Genomic DNA, 23,815 nt, shown 5'->3' with positions numbered 1-23,815 from the left:
CCAGGATGGCGGTAGCAAAGGCCTCCACCTTTTTTTTTCCTATGGTTTCTCACTGTCTATTTTATTCTGAATTCAGGCAAAGGTTGGTTGAGCAAAAGGATGCCCAGTTGTCCTTGTGAAGACAGAGTCAGGGAGGCAAAGGCAGTGTCTGGACAGAGTCTATTTTAGTGAGTTTGAATGGATTTCATCAGATCAAATTGTACTGCTCTGAAGTTGCTTGGCCTGCCAAACTCCTTGCCTTCTGACTCACCACTGAGGCCTTCTGTTTGGGAGCACATAGCCTTCTCTGTCTGCTTCCCTTCTTATCCTTTTACATTAGATGCCCTGTGGCCTGAAAAATAAAGAACCAGTCTCAGAAGTTCATCAGTTGATATTTTGAGATTGAAGAAAGCAATAAAGTTCTGAGTGACTTTGGGAAGGAATCCCAAACATCCAATCCACCCTGATGAGCATTCCTGCTCATCCAACCACAGCAAGAGAAGTTCTGTTTAGTATATTACTACTCACATGTATTTTTGGGGGGGGAGGGGGGCATAATTTGATAAAAGACTTACTAACCACTTTTGTCATTTTAATTTTGTAAAGTCCATTCTGCCACTCTCAAAACTTGCAGTCATAGGAGTTTAATGTATATTTCCATTTAGCTCTCCAGAACTCACTCCAAGGCAGCAGGAAGTGTCTGTGTGCCTCCCTCCCATGGGAAGTAACTGTCCTATGCCAGTGGTTCCAGCAGAGATGGGTCTCCTAGAAAGTTTGTTGGCTCACCTAGCAAATAAACCCACTGGAGCAGGACACCTGGCATCTTTCTTGAAGAATCTTAGCAATTTCATGTACAAGAACCCCATATGATAGCATTTTAAAGGGAATTGAAATATTAAGGCTATTTCAATGGGGGAGAAGGAGAGTGAATTATATAAACAATGGAATTAAAGTAGTGTTTGTTTTAAAAATCACATTTTATGATGAAAATAATATCTATGATTTTTCTAATTTAAAAAATTCTCTTCAAGCTATGACTGTTTGCTGTTGTTTTCCTTTATTTCAACAGATATTATAATTCAGGGACTATGACAGTTATATACAACAGTGCTTTAAGGGAGGGTGACAGCTGGGCATGGTTGCTCATGCCTGTAATCCCAGAACTTTGGGAGGCAGAGGCAGGAGGATAGTTTGAGCCCAGGAATTCAAGACCAGCCTGGGCAACATAGTGAGACTCCGTCTCAACAAAAAATTAAAAATTAGCTGGGCATGGTGGCATGTGCCTGTAGTCCCAGCTACTCAGGAGGCTGAGGCAGAACAATCACTGGAACCCAGGAGGCAGAGGTTGCACTGAGCCGAGATTGTGCCACTGCACTCCAGCTTGGGCAACAGAGTGAGACTCCGTCTCAAAAGAAAAGAAAAGAAAAGTGTGAACAAAAAGATTAGAAGACTTAATTCCCTCCCAAATATAAGAGGGCCCCATCCTTTTTGATTCCCAACACCAATACTATAGATAACCAAGTAAATATTTTATTTTTATTTTTATATTTTTTGAGACAGACCCTCCCTCTTTCACTCAGCTGAAGTGCAGTGGCGTGATTTGATTTGGGCTCACTGCAACCTCCACCTCCCAGGTTAAAGCAATCTTCTGCCTCAGCCTTCCAAGTAGCTGGGATTACAGGCATGTGCCACCATGCCCAGCTAATTTTTATATTTTTAGTAGAGATGGGGGTTTCACCATGTTGGCCAGGCTGGTCTCAAACTTCTGGCCTCAAGTGATCTGCCTGCCTCAGCCTCCAAAAGTGCTGTAATTACAGGCATGAGCCACTCTGCCTGGCCCAAATAAATATTTTAAATAAAGAAATGTGCATATGAGCCTTACTTCCTCCTTTTTACTTAATAAAATATAGTACTGTTGAATTCTAGTGCATTTATCTCTATTTCTATGAATAAAAAAATGAATATCAGTGCTGAGTATAAGTGATTACTTGAGGAACTGCAGTGAACAACAACCCAGAAGGACAAATAGCTATCATGATGAACAAGCTTGAGTATTGAGGGCCATGACCCTGGATAAGGACTTGGAGTCAGAGAAAAAACAGAAGAGTTTTTATTGACAGGTGAGAAATTTGTGCTTTGTTTTTAAATAATAGCTTTATTGAGGTATAATTCACATAGCATAAAATTCACCATTTTAAGTGTATAATTCACTGTTATTAGTGTATTCACAGAGTTGCACAATGATCACCACTATCTCATCTAATTTCATAACATTGTTATCACCCCAGCAAAAAACCTTCTATCAATTATCAGTCACTTCCCATTTCCCATTCCCTTCAGCCGTTGGCAACCACTAATCTACTTTCTGTCTGTATGGATTTTGCCTATTCTGGAAGTTTTACATACATGGAATTCTATAATATGTGATATTTTGTGTTTGATTTCTTTCACTTAGCATAATATTTTCAAGGTTCATCCATGTTGTAGAATGTATCAATACTGCTTTCATTTTATAGCTAAGTAATATTCTATTGTATGGTTAGACCAGCTTTTATTTATCCATTTGTCAGTTGATGGACTTTTTTTTTTTGAGACGGAGTCTCTTGTCGCCCAGGCTGGAGTGCAGTGGTGCTATCTCGGCTCACTGCAAGCTCCACCTCCTGGGTTCACGCCATTCTCCTGCCTCAGCCTCCTGAGTAGCTGGGATTACAGGCACCTGCTGCCACCACGCCCGGCTAATTTTTTGTATTTTTAGTAGAGACAGGGTTTCACCGTGTTAGCCAGGATGGTCTCGATCTCCTGACCTCGTGATCTGCCCGCCTCTGACTACCAAAGTGCTGGGATTACAGGCTTGAGCCGCGCCCGGCACTTTTTGGTTATTATTAAAAATGCTGCTGTGAACATTCATGTACAAATTATTGTGTGGACATATGTTTTCACTTCTTTAGGAGAATTGCTGGGTCACATGGTAACTTTATGTCTGACTTTCTGAGGAACGGTCAAACTGTTTATCACAGTAGCAGTACCATTTTACATTTTTACCAACAATTGTAAGAGTTTCAGTTTCTCTATATACTCACCAACACTTGTTGTTATCTGTTTTTTTCTTTGTAATATAACCACCCTATTGAGTATCAAGTAGTATCTCATTGTGGTTTTGATTAGCATTTTCCTACTAGTTAATGACGTTGGGTATGTTTATTGGCCATTTGTATATCTTCTTTGGAAAAATTTCTATTCAAATTCTTTGCCAACTTTAATTGATTATTTTTATTGTTGAGTTGTAATAGTTCTATATATATTGTGGATACTAGACTCTTATCAGATATATGATTTGCAAATATTTCTTCCATTCTATGAGTTGTGTTTTCACTTTCTTTTTTTGAGATGGAGTCTCGCTCTGTCGCCCAGGCTGGAGTGCAGTGGCCGGATCTCAGCTCACTGCAAGCTCCGCCTCCCGGGTTCCCGCCATTCTCCTGCCTCAGCCTCCCGAGTAGCTGGGACTACAGGCGCCCGCCACCTCGCCTGGCTAGATTTTTGTATTTTTTGGTAGAGACGGGGTTTCACCATGTTAGCCAGGATGGTCTCGATCTCCTGACCTCGTGATCCGCCCGTCTCGGCCTCCCAAAGTGCTGGGATTACAGGCTTGAGCCACCGCACCCGGCCCTTTTCACTTTCTTGATAATGTCATTGCACACACAAAAGTTTTTAATTTTGATGAATTTCAATTTACTTATTTTTGTTTTGTTATGCTTTTAGTGTCACCCAAGAATCCATTGCCAAATTGAAAGTCATGAAGATTTCTTCCTCTGTTTACTTTAAGACTTTTGTAGATTTAACTCTGAAATCCATTTTGAGTTAATTTTTGTATATGGTATGAGGTACGGGTGTACATTTTTTCTTTTGCATGTGAACATCCAGTTTTCTCAGCACCGTTTGTTAAAAAAAGTTCTCTCCCCATTGAATGGTCTTTTTTATAATTGACAGATAAAATTATATGTATTAATTGTGTACAACATGATGTTCTGTCATGTTTAGTCATTGTGGAATGACTAAAGCTAGCTAATTAACACACATATTACCTCACATAGTTATCATTTTTGTGGTAAGAACAATTAACATTCACTCTCTAGGCATTTTTTAAGAGTATAATATATTGTTATTTACTATAGTCACAATGTTGCACGAGAGCTCTCTTGAACTTATTCCTTCTAACGGATGTTTCATATCCTTTGATCAACATCATCCCAACCGGCTCCCCCAACTGCCCCAGCCCCTTGTAACCACCATTCTCTAGTTCTATGAGATCAACTTTTTAAGATTACATATATGAGCCGGGCGCGGTGGCTCACACTTGTAATCCCAGCACTTTGGGAGGCCGAGGCGGGCGGATCACAAGGTCAGGAGATCGAGACCACGGTGAAACCCCGTCTCTACTAAAAAATACAAAAAATTAGCCGGGCGCGGTTGCAGGTGCCTGTAGTCCCAGCTACTCGGGAGGCTGAGGCAGGAGAATGGCGTAAACCCGGGAGGCGGAGCTTGCAGTGAGCCGAGATCGCGCCACTGCACTCCAGCCTGGGCGACAAAGCGAGACTCTGTCTCAAAAAAAAAAAAAAAAAAGATTACATATATGATGAGATCATGTGGTATTTTTCTTACTGTAACTGACTTATTTCACTTAACATAATGTCTTCTAGGTTCATCCATGTTGTTGCAAATGGCAGGATTTTCATCTTTTTAATGATTGAATAGTATTCCATTGTGTTTTGCTTTGTTTTGAGACAAAACAAATATTATTTGTATAATAGTATTCCATTGAGTTTTGTTTTGTTTGAGGGTCTTGCTCTGTCACTTAGCCTGGAGTGCAGTGGTGTGATCCTGGCTCACTGCAACCTCTGCCCCTGGACTCAAGTGATCCTTCCACCTCAGCCTCCCAAGTAGCTGGGGCTACAGGTGTGCACCACCACACCTGGCTAATTTTTTAGTTTTTTGTAGAGACAGGGCCTCACCATGTTGCTGAGGCTGGTCTCAAACTCTTGAGCTCAAGCAATCTGTTCTCCCCAGCCTCCCAAACTGCTGGGGTTATAGGCATGAGCCACCATGCCCAGCCTCCACTGTGTTTTTATACCACATTTTCTCTGTCCATGCATCTGCTGATTTCATGTTTTGGCTATTATGAATAATGCTGGAATGAACATGGGAGTGCAGATATTAACATACTGATTTTGTTTTTAGTTTTGGAATTTGAATCTGTCAATATTCACAAAATAACTTGCTGAGATTGTGATTGGAATTATGTTGAATCTATAGATCAAGTTGGAAATAACTGACATCTTGATAATACTGAGTCTTTCTACCCATTAATATAGGGTATCTCCCCATTTATTTAGTTCTTTGATTTCTTTTACCAGAGTTTTGTAGTTTTCTTTGTATAGATCTTGTACATATTTTCTTAGATTTATACCTAAGTATTTCATTTTTAGGGGTGCTAATCTAAATGATATGTTTTTTTGTTTCAGATTTTAATTGTTTATTGCTGATATAAAGGAAAATGATTGACATTTGTGTATTGACTTTGCATCTTGCAACCATGTTATAATCACTCATTAGCTCCAGAAAGTTTTTTGATTTATTCAGATTTTCTACATATACAATCATGTTATCTGCAAATAAAGACAGTTTTATTGCTTTCTTCCCAATGTATATACGTTTTATTTTTTTCTTGTCTTATTACGTTAGCTAGGACATTCAATATGATGTTGAAAAGGAGTGGTGTGAGGGGAACATTCTTGTTTTGTTCCTAATCTTAGTAGGAAAGCATCTGGTTTCTTACCATTAAGTATGATGTTAGATGTCGGGGATTTTTTTGTTTGTTGGTTGGTTTTTCATTTTCTTTTTTCTCTTTTTTTTTCATAGCTGTTCTTTATCAAGTTGAGAAATTATTCCTAGTTTTCTGAGAATTAAAAAAAATCATGAATGGATGTTGTATATTGTCAAATGCCTTTTCTGCATCTGTTGATATGATCATGTGATTTTCCTTCTCTAGCCTGTTGATGTGATAGATTACATTAGTGATTTTTTGGAATGTTGAACTAGTCTTGCATACTTTGTTAAACCACACTTGGCTGTGTTGTAGCATTCTTTTTATCTATTGCTGGATTTTATTTGCTAATATTTTGTTGATGATTTTTGTAAATATATGTATTAGAGATATTAGTTTGTAGTTTTCTTGTAATGTCTTTGGTTTGGGTATTGGGGTAATTCTGGCTTCATAAAATGAGTTAGGAAGTATGTATTCTCTGTGCTTCTATGTTCTGGAAGAAATTGTAAAGAATTGATACAATTTCTTCCTTAAATGTTTAGTAGAATTTACCAGTGAACCTATCTGGGCTTAATGCTTTCTGTTTTGGAAGGATGTTAATTACCAATTCATTTTCTTTACTAGATGTAGGCCTATTCAGATTATCTGTTTCTTCTCTTGTGAGTGTTGGCAGACTGTATCTTTAAAAAAACTCCATTTAATCTAGGTTATCAAATTTGTAGGCAGAGTTATTCATAATAGTCCTTTAACATTATTTTAATTTCCATGGGATCTCTAGTGATATCCTGCCATTTCATTTCTGATATTAACAGTTTGTATCTTCTCTCTTTTTTTCAATGAAGTTCACCAATTTTATTGATCTTTTCAAAGAGCCAGCTTTTGGTTTTATTGATTTCCTCTACTGATTTTCTGTTTTCAATCTCATTGATTTCCGCCCTAATTTTTGTTATTTCTTTTCTTCTGTGTGCTTTAGGTTTAGTTTGCTCTTCTTTTTGTTGTTTCCTAAGGTGAAAGTTTAGATCATTTATTTTAGATCTTTCTTCTTTTCTAATATATGCATTCAGTGCTATAAATTTCCCCACAAGTACTGCTTTCACTGCATTCCACAAATTTTAATGTTATACTTTCATTTCCATTTAGTACAAAATATTTTAAAATTTCTTTTGAAATATATTTTTAGAAAAGAAATGTGTTATTTTGAGATGTGTTGTTTAATCTCCAAGTATTTTCCTGTTATTGATTTCTAGTTTGATTATATTGTCATCTGAGATCATAGATGGCATGATTTCTATTCTTTTAAATTTGCTAAGGTGCGTTTTATGGATCATAATGTGGTCTATTTTGAGGAATGTTTCATGTAGGCTTGAGAAAAATATGTAATCTGCTGTTGTTGGATGAAGTAGTCTATAGATGCCAACTATATCCAGTTGCTTGATGGTACTATTGAGTTCTAGTATGTGCTTACTGATTTTCTGCTTGCTGGATCTCTCCATTTCTGATAGAGGGGTAGTGAAGTTTCAACTATAATAGATTTATCTATTTCTACTTGAAGTTCTAGCAGTTTTTGCCTCACATTTTTTTGTTTTTGTTTTTGTTTTTTTACCAAGTATTAAATCACAGGAGGAATTTACTCCGAGAATGCCAATCAACATACTGGACAATGTCTTTAACTATAGTTTACAACAATAGTTTACAACTATAATGGCCTTTTATATAGCTGCTTCTAATGTCAGTACTCACTGAAAGGCATAATATTAAAATATAACTCAGCCAAAGAAAATGTTTCTTTTGTTCATTTCTTGGAATAGCAATTAGCAAGTACCAATGTGTATAAAATGCCTAAAAAATACATGATGCCATTGTCACATATGTTTGAAAAACACAGTATCATATTGGCCCTGCTTAGAGTTTCAAATATATTTATCATACTAAAAGTTCTAAAATGCTATGCATAAAGAAATTTGTATAAATTATTTAACAGTTTTTCATAATTGTTATTGTTATTCTTTGGGAAGTTAGATATATCAATATACTTTCAGATTTATCAATATTCTTTATTCACCTGGTCTTTGAATGAGAGTGGGTTAAGTAAGCAAATTTATTGTCATTTGCACTGACAAGGAACTAGAGTGTTACTTTTTTTTTTTAATTATTGATTGAAGGGAGAACATTTCCACCACAACTTTGATGAAGAGTTTTCATTTGATTATGAAAGTTGTGCCCCGTGTATTTTGATTCTGTTTTTAGGCACCTACATATTAAGGACTGTTATGTCTTGTTGGAGAACTGACCTCTTTATTATTATGTAATGGCTCTTTCTATCCCTGATAATTTTTCGTGCTCTAATGTTTGTTCTGTCTAAAATTAACATAACCACTCCAGCTTTCTTTTGATTAGTATGAACATGATACCTCCTTTTTCATCCCTTTACTTTTAGTTTATAAGTGTCTTTTTATTTATTTATTTATTTATTTATTTATTATTTATTTGAGACGGAGTCTTGCTCTGTCGCCCAGGCTGGAGTGCAGTGGCGGGATCTCAGCTCACTGCAAGCTCCGCTTCCTGGGTTCACGCCATTCTCCTGCTTCAGCCTCCCGAGTAGCTGGGACTACAGGCGCCCGCCACCTCGCCCGGCTAGTTTTTTGTATTTTTTTAGTAGAGATGGAGTTTCACCGTGTTAGCCAGGATGGTCTCAATCTCCTGACCTCGTGATCCGCCCGTCTCGGCCTCCCAAACTGCTGGGATTACAGGCTTGAGCCACCGCGCCCGGTCGTGTCTTTATATTTAAATCGAATTTCTTATTAACAGCATATGGTGGGGCCTTATTTTTTGATTCACTCTGAAAATGTCTGTCTTTTCGTTGGTACATTTAGACCACTGACATTTAAAGTGATTATTGATATAGGTGGATTAATGCCTACCATACTTGTTACTGTTTTCTATTTGTTGCCCTTTTCGTTGTTCGCTTTTTGTCTTCCACATTTTTTTGCTTTTTGTTTTAATTAAGCGTTTTATATGAGTCCATTTCTCTTTTTTCACATATCAATTATATTTCTTTAAATAAACATTTTTAGTGGTTGCTCTATGCCCTCATAGCTAGTCCCAGTTCGCTTTCATATAATACTATACAAAGATATACACTATATTCACAGGTAGTGCAAGTACCTTATAATAACATAGTATTCCTAGTGATTACCTCCCATCCCTTGTATGATCGCTGTCATTCATTTTACTTACACATAAATACACATTAGTATATACACACACATCATCAAATACATTGCTGCTATTATTATTTTGAATAAACTGTTATCTATTAGGTCAATTAAAAATAAGAAAAAAGTTTTTATTTTATCTTTGCTTATCACTTCTCTAATATTCTTTCCTTCTTTATGTAGATCCAAATTTCTGACCTATATTGTTTTTCTTCTCTGTGAAGAACTTCTTTTAACATTTCATGCAAGGCAGGTCTAATGGTGACAATTTCCCTCATTTTTGTTTGTCTGAAAGTCTTGATTTGTCTTTCGCTTTTGAAGGATAATTTCACAACATACAGAACTCAAGGTTGGTGGGTTTTTCTCTCAACACTTTAAATATTTCACTCCACTCACCTCTTGCTTGCATTGTTTCTGAGGAGAGGTCAGATGTACTTTTATTTGAACTCACGTATAGATAAACTGTTTGTTTCCCATGGCTTCTTTCAAGAAGTTTTTCTTTATTTTTGATTTTCTGGAGTTTGAATATCATATGCTTAGAATGTTGTTTTGCATTTATCCTACTTGGTCTCTGAGCTTCCTGGATTTGTGATTTGGTGTCTAACTAATTTTGAGTAAATTCTCAACCATTATTGTTTCAATTATTTGTTTTATTATTTTCTCTTTCCTCTCCTGATTTTTCCACATTACGTGAATGTTGCACCTTTTGTAGTTGTTCCACAGTTCTTTCGTATTCTCTTCTGTATTTTTCCCCCCAATCTTTTTTCTCTTTGCTTTTTGGTTGTAGCAGTTTCTATTGACATATTCTCAAGCTCAAAGATTCTTTCCTCAGCCATGCCCAGACCACTATTGAGCCTATCATGGGCAGGCATTCTTCATTTCTGTTACAGTGTTTTTAATCTCTAGCATTGCTTTTTGATTCTTTCTTAGAATGTCCGTCACTCTGCTTATAATGTCCATCTATTCCTGCATGTTGTCTACTTTTTCTGTTAGAGTCCTTAGTATATTAATCACAGTTACTTAAAAACACTGGTGTGATAATTCTAACATTCCTGTGTTATCTGACTTGAATTCTGGTGCTTGCTTTGTCTCTTCATACAATATTTTTTGCCTTTTAATATGCCTTGTAAATTGTTGTTGGAAGCCTGACATGATGTGCTGGGTAAAGGAACTGTGGCAAATAATCCTTTAGTAATGTAGTGGTAAGGTGTAGAAGGATGGGAAGCATTCTATATTTCCACGATTAGGTCTCGGTTTTTAATGAGCTTGTGTCCCTGGACCATGAACTTCACTAGTGCTTCCTAGTTCTCCCCCTTAGGTGGGACAGGATGACTAGAAAGGACTGGAGTTGGGTTATCTTCCTTCCCCCATGTGGAAGGCTAGAGCTGGCTGGAGTTGCTTATTGACCTTCTCCCATAATAGTTAGTATTTGATAAAACTTCAATAGGTTATGCTTGGGCCGGGCGCAGTGGCTCATGCCTGTAATCCCAGCACTTTGGGAGGCCGAGGCAGGCGGATCACCTGAGGTCAGGGGTTCGAAACCAGCCTGACCAACATGGTGAAACCCTGTCTCTACTAAAAATACAAAATTAGCTGGGCATGGTGGCGCATGCCTGTAATCCCAGCTACTAGGGAGGCTTGAACCCAGGAGGCGGAGGTTGCAGTGACCCGAGATCCCGCCATTGCACTCCAGCCTGGGCAACAAAAATGAAACTGCGTCTCAAAAAACAAAAACAGAAAGAAACAAAGCAAACAAACAAACAAAAAAGTAGGTTATGCTCTGGTAAAATAGTTTCTCCTGAGGGCAGACCTCGTTAAGAAGAATAGAGTGCTCTGGCATATTCAAAAAGGCAACTTTTTTCCCCCTCTGCCTGAAGCATGAGGGTATTTTCCTCTAATCTTCACTGAGAGAACCTGGAGCTTAAACTCACAAAACTGTGGATGTGCTGTCTTAATATTGCCCCCCTGGAGTTCCTAACTCTCAGACTTGTCCATCCGGAGCCCCCAGAAGTTTGTCAATTACAGTGTAGGTTTTCTTTTTTTTTTTTTTTTTTTTTTTTTGAGACGGAGTCTTGCTCTGTCACCCAAGCTGGAGTGCAGTGGCCGGATCTCAGCTCACTGCAAGCTCCGCCTCCCGGTTCACGCCATTCTCCTGCCTCAGCCTCCCGAGTAGCTGGGACTACAGGCGCCCGCCACCTCGCCCGGCTAATTTTTTGTATTTTTAGTAGAGACGGGGTTTCACCGTGTTAGCCAGGATGGTCTCGATCTCCTGACCTCGTGATCCGCCCGTCTCGGCCTCCCAAAGTGCTGGGATTACAGGCTTGAGCCACCGCGCCCGGCCCAGTGTAGGTTTTTCTATCCTAGTGCTGGTTCCTGTGGAGGCTTCTGCTTGTGAACCTTTGCTCTGGTGATTTGTGATTCTCTTTATCTGCCTGTCTGTTTCTCCAATTTTTAGAGTAGTAGTTTTCCCTGTGACCTCACTTTTCTGACAGATTTAAGAGAAAACGATGGTTTATTTCAGTTTGTTTAGCTATTTACTTCCTGTTACGATGGAGTAATGACTTCTAAGCTCCTTACATGTCAGACTGAAAAATGAAAGTCTTTTTTTCTTTTTTAAAATAGGCATTTATAATATATAGTTTCCTTTAAGCACTGTTGAACTGCACCCTGTGAGGTTTTGTATGTTTGTTTTCATTTTCATTCATCTCAAAGTAGTTTCTAATTTCCATTCTCGCGCTTGGACTTTCTATAGAGGGGAATATTTCTATTCCATTACTGGGTTAATTTCTGAGAACATCAATACCTCCAGAACCCTGCATTTATACTTTTAGAGGGTAGTTTCTGAGGAATAGAGGAACTGAAAGTAGACATGAGTGGCTCGGTATAGGGGCTACAATTTAACCTCGAGCTTTTGAAGCCATCCTGTGTTCTTCTAAGCCAGTGATTCTCAACTGGGGGCAATATTGCCTTTCAGGTGACATTTGGCAATGTCACGGCAATGATATGGGCATTCCGTCACAACAAAGACTTATCTGGTTTGAAATGTTAATAATGTTGCTATTGAGAAACCCTTTTTTAACCCTTTAAATTGGTAGGTCTGTTTCCCACTTACCCAGCACCTATCTGTACAGTGTGTCACTACATCTTCATAATGGTCCCCAAGGTAGGTGCAGTATCATAATCTGAGATGATGTAAGCAAAGTTTTAAACTGAAGCAACCTCTCAGTCAGCAGCAGAGTCAGAACTACCACCCTGCACTCCAGTTGTTTCCCAGAAAACCCACGGTTACCGGGATCTCCACTGTTTTGAACATTCCACCTTTCAAAAGCAGATCATCATGCATTGTCTTGTGAGTATATGGCTGGCATATTGGTAGGCTAATACACTTCTCCTAGTTAAGGACGCTTCACTCTGTATTGTAACTCTCTGTTTAATGTCTCTGCAAATACGGTATAAACTCCCTGTGGGCAGCACAGCAGTTGGCAGAGTAGGCACTCAGTCGATTTTGTTGAATGAATTAGAATATATGAAAGAAAATATACCAGAATGTTAACTGGGTTGTCTCTAAGAGCTTAAATGAAGGTTTTTAAAATTATTATGCTTTAAGTTCTAGGGTACATGTGCACAACGTGCAGGCTCGTTACATAGGTATACATGTGCCATGCTGGCCCACTGCACCGCACCCATCAACCCGTCATTTACATTAGGTATTAAATGAAGGTTTTACCTGCCACCAGAAGAGGCTTGGAAATGGTAGTGACATGACCCTAGAACTGGTGGGAGAAGAGAAATTGTGAACCCCCATATTGGTTGTTTTGCCTATAGGATTTTAATTACATGATTAATAATTATGATATTTTTTATTTCTCTTGTTAAATTTCTCACACTTCAGCTACTTTGTTCTTTGAATTGTTCATGGTAGCACCTTCTGCCTTTAATAAAAGACTAGTTTTAACTCTGCTTAAAAATTCACTGTATCCTCAGATTTTATTCCCTAAAGGTCTTATCACAACATAACTTAAACAAAAATCTCTTGTGATGTTTGATATCACAGTGATCCTTAAATTATACTGACTTAAGTCTCTGTGTCTAAGGTAGCTGGCCTCAATTTTCTCCTCCATAAAAGAGGAGTAATGATTCTTGTTAACTGAGAACTTCCTGAGGATAAAATGATTTACAGCACACGAAAACATTTTAAACAGTACTGTGGGGTTTGATATGGGCACACACCTGTAATCCCAGCACTTCGGAAGGCTGAGGCAGGAGGATTCCTCCAGACCAGGAGTTTGAGACCACCCTGGGCAACATAGATCCTGTCTTGACAAGAAATAAATAACCAAGCAGTACTGTGTAAATGGCAAGGCCCATTCAGTTATGGGTAACTGAAAAATTTTATTCATATGAATTGTACAATATAACCAGTTGTCATGCAATAATTAAAGTAGTTTGCTAGATTGAAAGAAAGCGCATTCAGATTTTGTGTTCCTTGCTTGCAATGGTAGCCTGAGTAAATAGGACCTTTTTTCTTCCTAGTAACTTGGTTAAAAGATCAAAGCTACATTTTGCCTTAGACTATTTTGATGATTATAATATATTGACTTTTTTTTTCATAGGTGTTACAGAACATCCTGGACACTGAAAAAGAATATGCTAAAGAACTTCAGTCTCTTCTTGTTACTTACTTAAGACCCCTGCAGTCCAATAACAAGTAAGATGTTTATTTTAAACCCCTCACTAAGTAAAGCAACATAATGTCAGCATATGGATTCATTATTGTATGTCAGTCACTGAATAATTGATTTTGCCCTTTAGAAGAATTTCCACAGATCACAGGTTGCCAAGAACATGGTCAGGGCAACAGAAATTATGCAAGATGTTGCTTTTGGAGAGCTTGGCTTTCTTTCTCTTCTGGCTGTGAAAGGAATGAGCAGATCTGTGTTTCTTACTGTCACAATTTTTATCTTGTACATTAAAAAAAAAAAAGTGATGTGCCTGGTTTTACCTTACGGGAAAAGAACTCCTTGGTTCTTTTATTCAGAAAGCACATCAACTGGAAATTCTCATGCTCACTCTGACCTTTGTTTGCCAGGGCAGAACTTCTTTCCCATGCTCTGAGAATGGAAAGAGTATGGCATTTTGTGAATGCTCATAAGAACTATTCAAGCCATTATTTCACCCAGGCAAATGTGAATGATAAAGAGATGCTAAAGTGTTTTTAAAGACAAAATGTTCAAACCTTACTCTGGTCTTAGAAATCTGAAGTGATTGTGTAAAGCCTGAATTGAAAGCTTCAGTTTTCATGAAAGAAAAGTAGTGACCATTTTTTAAAATCCTTGTAGGCACAGCATATTTAACAAATAGTGGCAAACTGCATTTATTTGTTTTTATTTTAATTAATTAAATTTCACTAGAGATCATGATCAAATAGAAAATTTACCAGTCAGCCATATAATGGAGAACAAAAACCTCTCTTTTTACCTTGGAAAGAGTTTACTATTGATAAACAGTTGCCTAAACTATCAGCTTCAAACTTAAATAAGTTAATATATTTGAGAAATTTGGCCAGGTGTGATGGCTCAAAATCCCAGTACTTTGGGAGGGTGAGGCAGGCAGATTACTTGAGGTCAGGAGTCCAAGACCAGCCTGGACAACATGGTGAAACCTCGTTTCTACTAAAAATACAAAAGCAAATTAGCTGAGCGTGGTGGTGCAAGCCTGTAATCCCAGCTACTTGGGAGGCTGAGGCAGGAAAATCGCTTGAGCCTGGGAGGCGGAGGCTGCAGTGAACCAAAATCACATCTGCATTCCAGCTTGGGAGACAGAGCAAGACTCCATATGAAAACAAACAAACAACAACAACAACAAAAAACCAAGCAAACAAAAGAAAAAGAAAAGAAAAAATATTGTGAGAAAAATTCTCCCCTTTTCCAAATTATGCTTGTTTAGTTATAATGTCTTTTTTCTTGCTAAATTTCCCACTTGTTTATCTCCTGGCACTATGGAAATCTACTTCAGTATGAAAAGATTTTCTATTCCTGTGTTGTAAGAGTTTAAACATGATCCATAACAAAGTGTTATTTGGGGCAGGCACGGTGGCTGGCTGGGCACGTTGGCTCACGCCTGTAATCCCAGCACTTTGGGAGGCCAACGCGGTGGATCACTTGAGGCCAGGAGTTCAAGACCAACCTGGGCAACATGGCGAAACCCCATCTCTACTAAAAATACAAAATTAGCTCGGCGTGGTGGTGCGCACTTGTAGTCCCAGCTACTCAGGAGGCTGAGGCAGGAGAATCGCTTGAACTGGGTAGGCAGAGGTTGCGGTGCACCAAGTTCATGCCACTCTACTCCAGCCTAGGGGACAGAGTGAGATTCCATCTCAAACAAAACAAAACAGAACAAAAAACAAAGTATTTTTATTATTATGCGAAATATGAAGTGTTCTGTGAATCATAGTTCTTAGAGCTGAAGTAAATCAGTAAATCATTGGGTCTAGTATCCTGGGAGAAATGACTATCTCTATTGGATAGAGAAGAAGCTGAAGTCCAGACAGGCTTACTGCCTTGCCCATCACACAGCCAGTGTGTGGCCAGGCTGGAGCCACTGTGCCCCCTGCTGCCAAGTGAAACATGCTTTCTGTTTTCTGGAAGTGATAGGCAGAGGAGATGGAAACTGAAGTGGTAACTCTGGGAGGGGAGATGGTAAGATTTTAAATGAAGGAGGGACTGATTAGCGATCAAAAAACAATACAAAGATTTAATGAGTTCTTTTCCTTTGGCTAAATACTCAGTAGTGAGATTGCTGGATGGAATGGTAGATCTACTTTTAGGTTTGAGAAAACTCTGTAGTGTTTTCCAAAGAGGCTGTACTAATTTACATTCTCCACAAGCAGTGTGTAAGTGTTCCCTTTTCGCCACATCTACGCCAACATCTATTTTTTTAATTTTATTTATTTATTTTTATTTTTTTGAGATGGAGTCTCGCTCTGTCACCCAGGCTGAAGTGCAGTGGCGCGATCTCGGCTCACTGCAAGCTCTGCCTCCTAGGTTCACGCCATTCTCCTATCTCAGCCTCCCGCCACCACGCCCGGCTAATTTTTTGTATTTTTTTAGTAGAGACGGGGTTTCACTGTGTTAGCCAGGATGGTCTTGATCTCCTGACCTTGTGATCTGCCCGCCTCGGCCTCCCAAAGTGCTGGGATTACAGGCATGAGCCACTGCACCCAGCTGCCAACATCTATTATTTTTGACTTTTTAATAATGGTCATTCTGGCTGGGCGGAGGTGGTATCTCATGGTTTTAATTTGTATTTCCTGATGATTAGTGATAGTGAGCATTTCTTCATATGTTGTTTGGCCATTTGTAAGTCTTCTTTTGAGAAGTGTGTGTTCGTGTCATTTGCCTACTTTTTGATGGGATTATTTGTTTTTATTCTTACTGGTTGTTTGAGTTCTTTGGAAAAGAGACAGGGCTGAGGAGGTGAGAGACTGAGTCAGACCTGTACTGTTCCTAAATGAATTCAGAATGAAGTGATAGTAAGTTTCCATTACTTCTGACTGTCTTGTTGGCTCCAAAGTGATTTGAGCAAACCAGACTGACTATTATCTGACCGCGAAGGGGCCAGATAAGCCCCCAGTCAGGTTCAGATAAGGCCCCAACTTAAGTTCTCACTGCTCTGAGAGAGCAACAACGAGGGAAGTTGGTTGGCTAAAGGTTTCACTTTAGAATAGGGGTTTTCCAGCTTGTGATTCAGGATGGCATTACAGCAGAGGAACTAGCAGTTTTTTATTCTCTCAGAGTTACTGGTAATGTTTGTTTTGGTGTTCTTCCCTTTCTTTCTTAGTCAGCAAAAAAAATATTCTCTTGGGAATACTCCCCTGGTATTTTATATATATAATATACATATATAATATATAATATTTATATATAATATGTATATATAATACACATATGTAATATATAATATGTATATATAATATACATATATAATATATTTTATATATTTTTTGAGACGGAGTCTCACTCTGTCCCCCAGGCTTGAGTACAGTGACAAGATCTCTGCTCACTGCAACCTCTGCTTCCCAGGTTCAAGCGATTCTCCTGCCTCGGCCTCCTGAGTAGCTGGGACTACAGGCATAGGCCATCATGCATGGCTAATTTTCTATTTTTAGTAGAGATGGGATTTCACCATATTGGCCAGGCTGGTCTTGATCTCCTGACCTCAAGTGATCTGCCCGCCTTGGTCTCCCAAAGTGCTGGGATTTCAGGCGTGAGCCACCAAACCCGGCCTAGTATTACTATACACTCCAGGAGAAGAACATGTGGCAGACAAGGTGTGTGTGTGTGTGTGTGTGTGTGTGTGTGAGACAGAGTCTTACTCTGTCACCCAACCTAGAGTGCAGTGGCACGATCTCAGCTCACTGCAACCTCCGCCTCCTAGGTTCAAGCGATTCTCCTGCCTCAGCCTCCCGAGTAGTTGGAATTACAGGCGCCTGCCACCACACTCGACTAATTTTTTGTATTTTTAGTACAGATGGGGTTTCACCATGTCAGTCTGGCTGGTTTCGAACTCCTGGCTTCAAGTGATCCACCGGCCTCGGCCTCCCAAAGTTCTGGGATTATAGGCATGAGCCACCACGCCCAGCCCAAACTTGGCTTTTTTTTTTTTTTTTTTTTTTTTTGAGGCGGAGTCTCGCTCTGTCGCCCAGGCTGGAGTGCAGTGGCCGGATCTCAGCTCACTGCAAGCTCCGCCTCCGGGTTCACGCCATTCTCCTGCCTCAGCCTCCGAGTAGCTGGGACCACAGGCGCCCGCCACCTCGCCCGGCTAGTTTTTTTGTATTTTTTTAGTAGAGACGGGGTTTCACCTTGTTCGCCAGGATGGTCTCGATCTCATGACCTCGTGATCCGCCCGTCTCGGCCTCCCAAAGTGCTGGGATTACAGGCTTGAGCCACCGCGCCCGGCCCAAACTTGGCTTTTTAAGCAAATCTTCAGAAACGTTTTCTCCCAAAAAGTGGTTAAGAGCATGGACTCTGCAGCTAGAATGTTTTGGTTCAATTTCTGTCTTTGGCATTTCCTGGCTTTGTAGCTTTGGATGATTTGCTTAACCTCTCTATGCCTGGGTTTCCCCACCTGTAAAATGGAAACAGCCCTGGCATAATACCTACCTTATAGAGTTATTATAAGGTTAAAATGAGATTTTAATTGTAAAATGCTTGTGTAAGTGTTCAGTGCTCTATGAGTGTTGGCTCTTGTTATTATTATCACTTACTGTTTGGTAGGGGAGGAATGGATAAGAACATCCTTCATACAGAGGCCCTGGATAAAGTAGTTCAGTTTGCCTTTATTTGACTTCACTCCACTCCAAAAACAAACAAATCGATACTATTTTTTCCCTCCTACTTCATCTCATAAAGATTTCCTTTAATTGATGTATGGGCATTTTAGTTTAGGAGAAAGTTGATTTTGCTATTTTTTCTTGTGTATTATATAAGCATATATAATGTCTTTCAATTGCTTTTCCAGTTCATCCAGTGGAAGGTACTCAAGGGCTTTTTTACACTTATTCATAGCTATGATGTATTTTTATCTATTTATATACTTCAGTATTAAGCACTTGTTTTAATTTACTCCTTGCTTTATAAAATACCTAAATGTCCCTTACGACCACTCCTTTTCTTTAGGATCATTATTCTTATTATATAACAGAAAATCAAGGAGAGAAGCTTAAGAAGTTACCCAAGACAATAGAATTGTTGTAAATTGAAAAGCAAAAGTTAAAATACAGGGATTACTTCCCTTGTATTTACCATATGTTAGCAAACTATTAGCCAACTAGACTAGAATAGATAACTACAAGTACTGTATTTTTTTTTTTCAGTCTGAGTACTGTGGAGGTTATGTCTTTACTGGGAAACTCGAGGAAGTATGCACATTTCAACAGACACTCTGCCAAGCCTTGGAAGAATGTTCAAAGTAAGTGTGGCATATTTCTGATAGGATAGCCAGCGACATTGCTGTTTGTGTTTTGTTTTCCTTTTACCTGTTGCCTTAGGTAAGGACACTTCATAGTTAGGTATTTGTTACAGCTTTGAACAAAGTAGCAATACATAGGCAATGTACTAGGTGGCAGTGTTCACAGTGTCAAACCACTAGTTGTAGATTACAATTCTATATCTCGTAAATTACTTTGACTTTATTTAAAAATACATGAGTTTGCTGTTTCTGGTCAGTATAAGAGACAAATACGGTCTTTTTATTTTTTTTAATGTTTCTTAAAGTTCTGGGATACATGTGCTGAATGTGCAGGTTTGTTACATAGGTATACATGTGCTGCGGTGGTTTGCTGCACCCATCAACCCGTCATCCAGGATTTAAGTCCCGCATGCATTAGGTATTTGTCCTAATGCTCTCCCTCCCCTTTCCCCCCACTCCCTGACAGGCCCCAGTGTGTGATGATCCCCTCCCTGGAGACACATAAGGTCTTAATTGACCATGAATGACACCTCTGGCACTGATTACATATTTTCTTTTGTACATTGCAAATTACTTGGAAAAGTCATTCAAATGATTCATTCAGTTTAACAGATTTGGTCTCTTTGAATTGCTCCTGATACTATGTCTATTATATGAAGAGTTGAAACACACAGAAAGTGAGGGAAGGAAAAATATATCTTTATGTGAACCAACACATTTTTGATGGTTAGCTAGATTGTCCAGATGTTTAACTTCGTATTACAGAGTGAACTATAATGATCATCAGGCAACATGTTTCTATAGAAATACTAATTTTTCAAGTAGCTTATCTTGAAGAAGTTGGCAGCTTTCATCTCTACAGGGAAACTGAGGTGATTACCTATTATTTAAGCTTAATGGGACACAGGTGGTTGTCCAGGGAGAAAGATGGAGAAGGCCCACAGTAAAGGGACTTGAGGGGCCAAGAGGGATCTAGATTATTGATATGAAAAGATGTTCACTAAGCGAGAAGGGCAGATTACAAACTAGATTCATAATCCTTATGTTTTCCATTTTATAGAGAAACATTAGAAAAAAGCCCAAGAAATATGTCAACATTTTTAGAGTCAGTATCTCCAAATGGTGGGAGTCTGAGAAATTCATTTTTCTTATTATGCTTTTCTGATTTTTCTACAAATGAAGACAGGTGGCTTATAATTTAAAACATTAATTTAAAAACTTTTTTTTTTTTGAGGCAGAGTCTCGCTCTATCACCCAGGCTGGAGTACAGTGGCCGGATCTCAGCTCACTGCAAGCTCCGCCTCCCGGGTTTACGCCATTCTCCTGCCTCAGCCTCCAGAGTAGCTGGGACTACAGGCACCGCCACCTCGCCTGGCTAGTTTTTTGTATTTTTAGTAGATACGGGGTTTCACTGTGTTAGCCAGGATGGTCTCGATCTCCTGACCTCGTGATCCGCCCGTCTCGGCCTCCCAAAGTGCTGGGATTACAGGCTTGAGCCACCGTGCCCGGCCAATTTAAAAACTTTTGAGGGCACCCTGCCTAGCAAACACCAGGCCTCCAAGATTACATAATATTCTTTTGTGGTATGTCACTTTTGGATTTGATTAGTTTTGTCTGTACTCAAACTTTAGATAAATTAACCAAGAGTATTTTTAGTGTACCTAGCTAAATTTGAAAATAATCATCTTAAAAACAAACAAGCAACCATACCTACTAATTCCAAGTAAGTATCTGACTCTGTGTATTAGAACTATGTTTGGTGGCTAGAGTTTAAAGCAGTGGGCAAGAATATGAGTTTCATGGGTAAAATGGTTATAATATAGTTTCTCTTTTAACCTTGGCAAAATATTCAGAAGGATTTCATGCTGCCAGATGTAATTGGAATAATCTTCCTTTGCCTCCTGTTTCCTATTTTGCATTCTGTGTTTTGTCCATTTTATTTACAGGTTTCCAGAAAACCAGCAAAAAGTAGGAGGTTGTCTACTGAGTCTCATGCCTCATTTTAAATCTATGTATCTGGCTTACTGTGCAAACCATCCTTCAGCTGTAAATGTACTCACTCAGCACAGGTAAATAGTTAACATTTCCCCAACTAGGTGATTTTACAATGAGATCATTTCTTAGGACCACGTCATTTGGAAATCCAAGGTCTTCAGTTGGACTCTTGATTATCCCTGTTCATGATGCCAGGAATTGATTCATTGTTACATGGATTGATTGTCCGTTAATCCAACAAATAAATTCTTGAGCACCTACTATGTGCAAGGCCCTGTACCAGTTGATGGGGATACAGAAATGAACAAGGAGGAGGAGGTCTCTCCCCTCATGGAGCACAGAATCTTGAGGGAAATGCAGATATTAAATTAAACATTGTAAACATGTCATATTATGAAACAGTAAATTAAAAGGGTTCTGTGAGACAACAGTAACATGATATCAACTTAGTGGGATGTGGAGAAAGGGTTAGGGAGGGCTTTCCTGAAGCAAAATTCTATTTAGAGCCTATCGTTTAGCTTTCCCTTGCCCCAATGAATGTTTTATCTGAGTTGCTGACACATAGCTAAACTGCGTAGGTTCATCTCTTTTTGCCTTCCCTTGTCTGCGTAGAGAAAGTTTCAGGCAATGATTAGCGACAAAGCATGTGTGAGCTGTGTGACAGATACTTTAAGCAAAGGGCTCTGATAATAATTATACATGATTGCTTCCGATTCATGATGAACAATAGAATAGTGTCTCCTTTAAGAATATGAGTCCTTGCAAGGGACCTAGATAAGTGCCACACCTCTCCTGCCCATCTTTAGCTTCTGACTACCCACCCCTGACACATTCACTGACACATTCATCTGGGCCAGAAAACTGTAGTGTAGACTTGATGACAGAATTTTACCTTTGAAGTCATATGCTGGAAATCCAGGTGGGACAAAAGCAAGTCCAACATAGAGACTCTTCACTTAACTTGGAGACTAAGATGCAGAATGGATATGGATTCTGGAAGCTGTTCAAGACTGAAAAGAATATTCTCTTAATCTGACCTAGATTTGAGCGCCCAGAGCTAGGCTAGAACATTAGTTGACACCAACCTCCAGAAATGACAGAAATTTTTTTTTTGTCAGTCTTCTCAACAATCTTTATTTTTATTTTATTTTATTTTATTTTTATTATTATACTTTAAGTTCTAGGGTACATGTGCACAACATGCAGGTTTGTTACATATGTATACATGTGTCATGTTGGTGTGCTGCACCCATTAGTTTGTCATTCACATTAGATATATCTCCTAATGCTATCCCTCCCCTCTTCCCGCTTCCTGTGTCCAACTATTCTCATTGTTCAATTCCCACCTACGAGTGAGAACATGCGGTGTTTGGTTTTCTGTCCTTGCGATAGTTTGCTCAGAATGATGGTTTCCAGCTTCATCCATGTCCCTACAAAGGACATGAACTCATCCTTTTCTATGGCTGCATAATATTCCATGGTGTATATGTGCCACATTTTCTTAATCCAGTCTGTCATTGATGGGCATTTGGGTTGGTTCCAAGTCTTTGCTATTGTGAATAGTGCTGCAATAAACATATGTGTGCATGTGTCTTTATAGCAGCATGATTTATAATCCTTCAGGTATATGCCCAGTAATGAGATGACTGGGTCAAATGGTATTTCTAGTTCTAGATCCTTGAGGAATCGCCACACTGTTGTCCACAATGGTTGAACTAGTTTACAGTCCCACCAACAGTGTAAAAGTGTTCCTGTTTCTCCACATCCTCTCCAGCACCTGTTGTTTCCTGACTTTTTAATGATCGCCCTTCTAACTGGTGTGAGATGGTATCTCATTGTGGTTTTGCTTTGCATTTCTCCGATGGTGAGTGATGATGAGCATTTTTTCATGTGTCTGTTGGCTGCATAAATGTCTTCTTTTGAGAAGTGTCTGTTCATATCCTTGGTCCACTTTTTGATGGGGTCGTTTGATTTTTTTCTTGTAAATTTGTTTCAGTTCTTTGTAGATTCTAGATATCAGCCTTTGTCAGATGGGTAGGTTGCAAAAATTTTCTCCCATTCTGTAGGTTGCCTGTTCACTCTGATTGTAGTTTCTTTTGCTGTGCAGAAGCTCTTTAGTTTAATTAGATCCCATTTGTCAATTTTGGCTTTTGTTGCCATTGCTTTTGGTGTTTTAGTCATGAAGTCCTTGCCCATGCCTATATCCTGAATGGTATTGCCTAGGTTTTCTTCTAGGGTTTTTATGGTTTTAGGTATAACATTTAAGTCTTTAATCCATCTTGAATTAATTTTTGTATAAGGTGTAAGGAAGGGATCCAGTTTCAGCTTTCTACATATGGCTAGCCAGTTTTCCCAGTACCATTTATTAAATAGGGAATCCTTTCCCCATTTCTTTTTTTTGTCAGGTTTGTCAAAGATCAGATGGTTGTAGATGTGTGGTATTATTTCTGAGGACTCTGTTCTGTTCCATTGGTCTATATCTCTGTTTTGGTACCAGTACCATGCTGTTTTGGTTACTGTAGCCTTGTAGTATAGTTTGAAGTCAGCGTGATGCCTCCAGCTTTGTTCTTTTGACTTACGATTGTCTTGGCAATGTGGGCTCTTTTTTGGTTCCATATGAACTTTAAAGTAGTTTTTTCCAATTCTGTGGAGAAAGTCATTGGTAGCGTGATGGGGATGGCATTGAGAAATTTTGGTTCTTGTCCTGGTTTATTAAGGCGCAATATTTATTGGCTTTACAAAGATGTTATGTAAGGACATTTTAAAGGTTGAATTTCAGTAAGTCTTGTTTGAAGGTCAGCTTTATTCCTCTGATCAAATTTTGAACTCTTACGGA

General features: G+C 38.9%; 1 protein-coding gene across 1 annotated transcript in view; it reads left to right on the top strand.

Annotated features, from left to right (window-relative positions):
- The window catches only part of ARHGEF6 (Rac/Cdc42 guanine nucleotide exchange factor 6), a 120,540-nt gene that overhangs the window by 54,798 nt on the left and 41,927 nt on the right, over positions 1–23,815 (top strand). The window contains 4 exon segments of the mRNA XM_033201648.1: positions 13,629–13,723; positions 18,890–18,924; positions 18,927–18,984; positions 20,931–21,053. Coding sequence (XP_033057539.1) covers positions 13,629–13,723; positions 18,890–18,924; positions 18,927–18,984; positions 20,931–21,053 — 311 coding nt within the window.

Source organism: Trachypithecus francoisi, unplaced genomic scaffold (genome assembly GCF_009764315.1).
Source record: "Trachypithecus francoisi isolate TF-2019V2 unplaced genomic scaffold, Tfra_2.0 Lachesis_group6, whole genome shotgun sequence".
In the NCBI taxonomy this organism is placed as follows: domain Eukaryota; kingdom Metazoa; phylum Chordata; class Mammalia; order Primates; family Cercopithecidae; genus Trachypithecus; species Trachypithecus francoisi.
The sequence above is the reverse complement of the archived record's forward strand: the minus strand, read 5'-3'. Positions and strand labels throughout refer to the sequence as shown.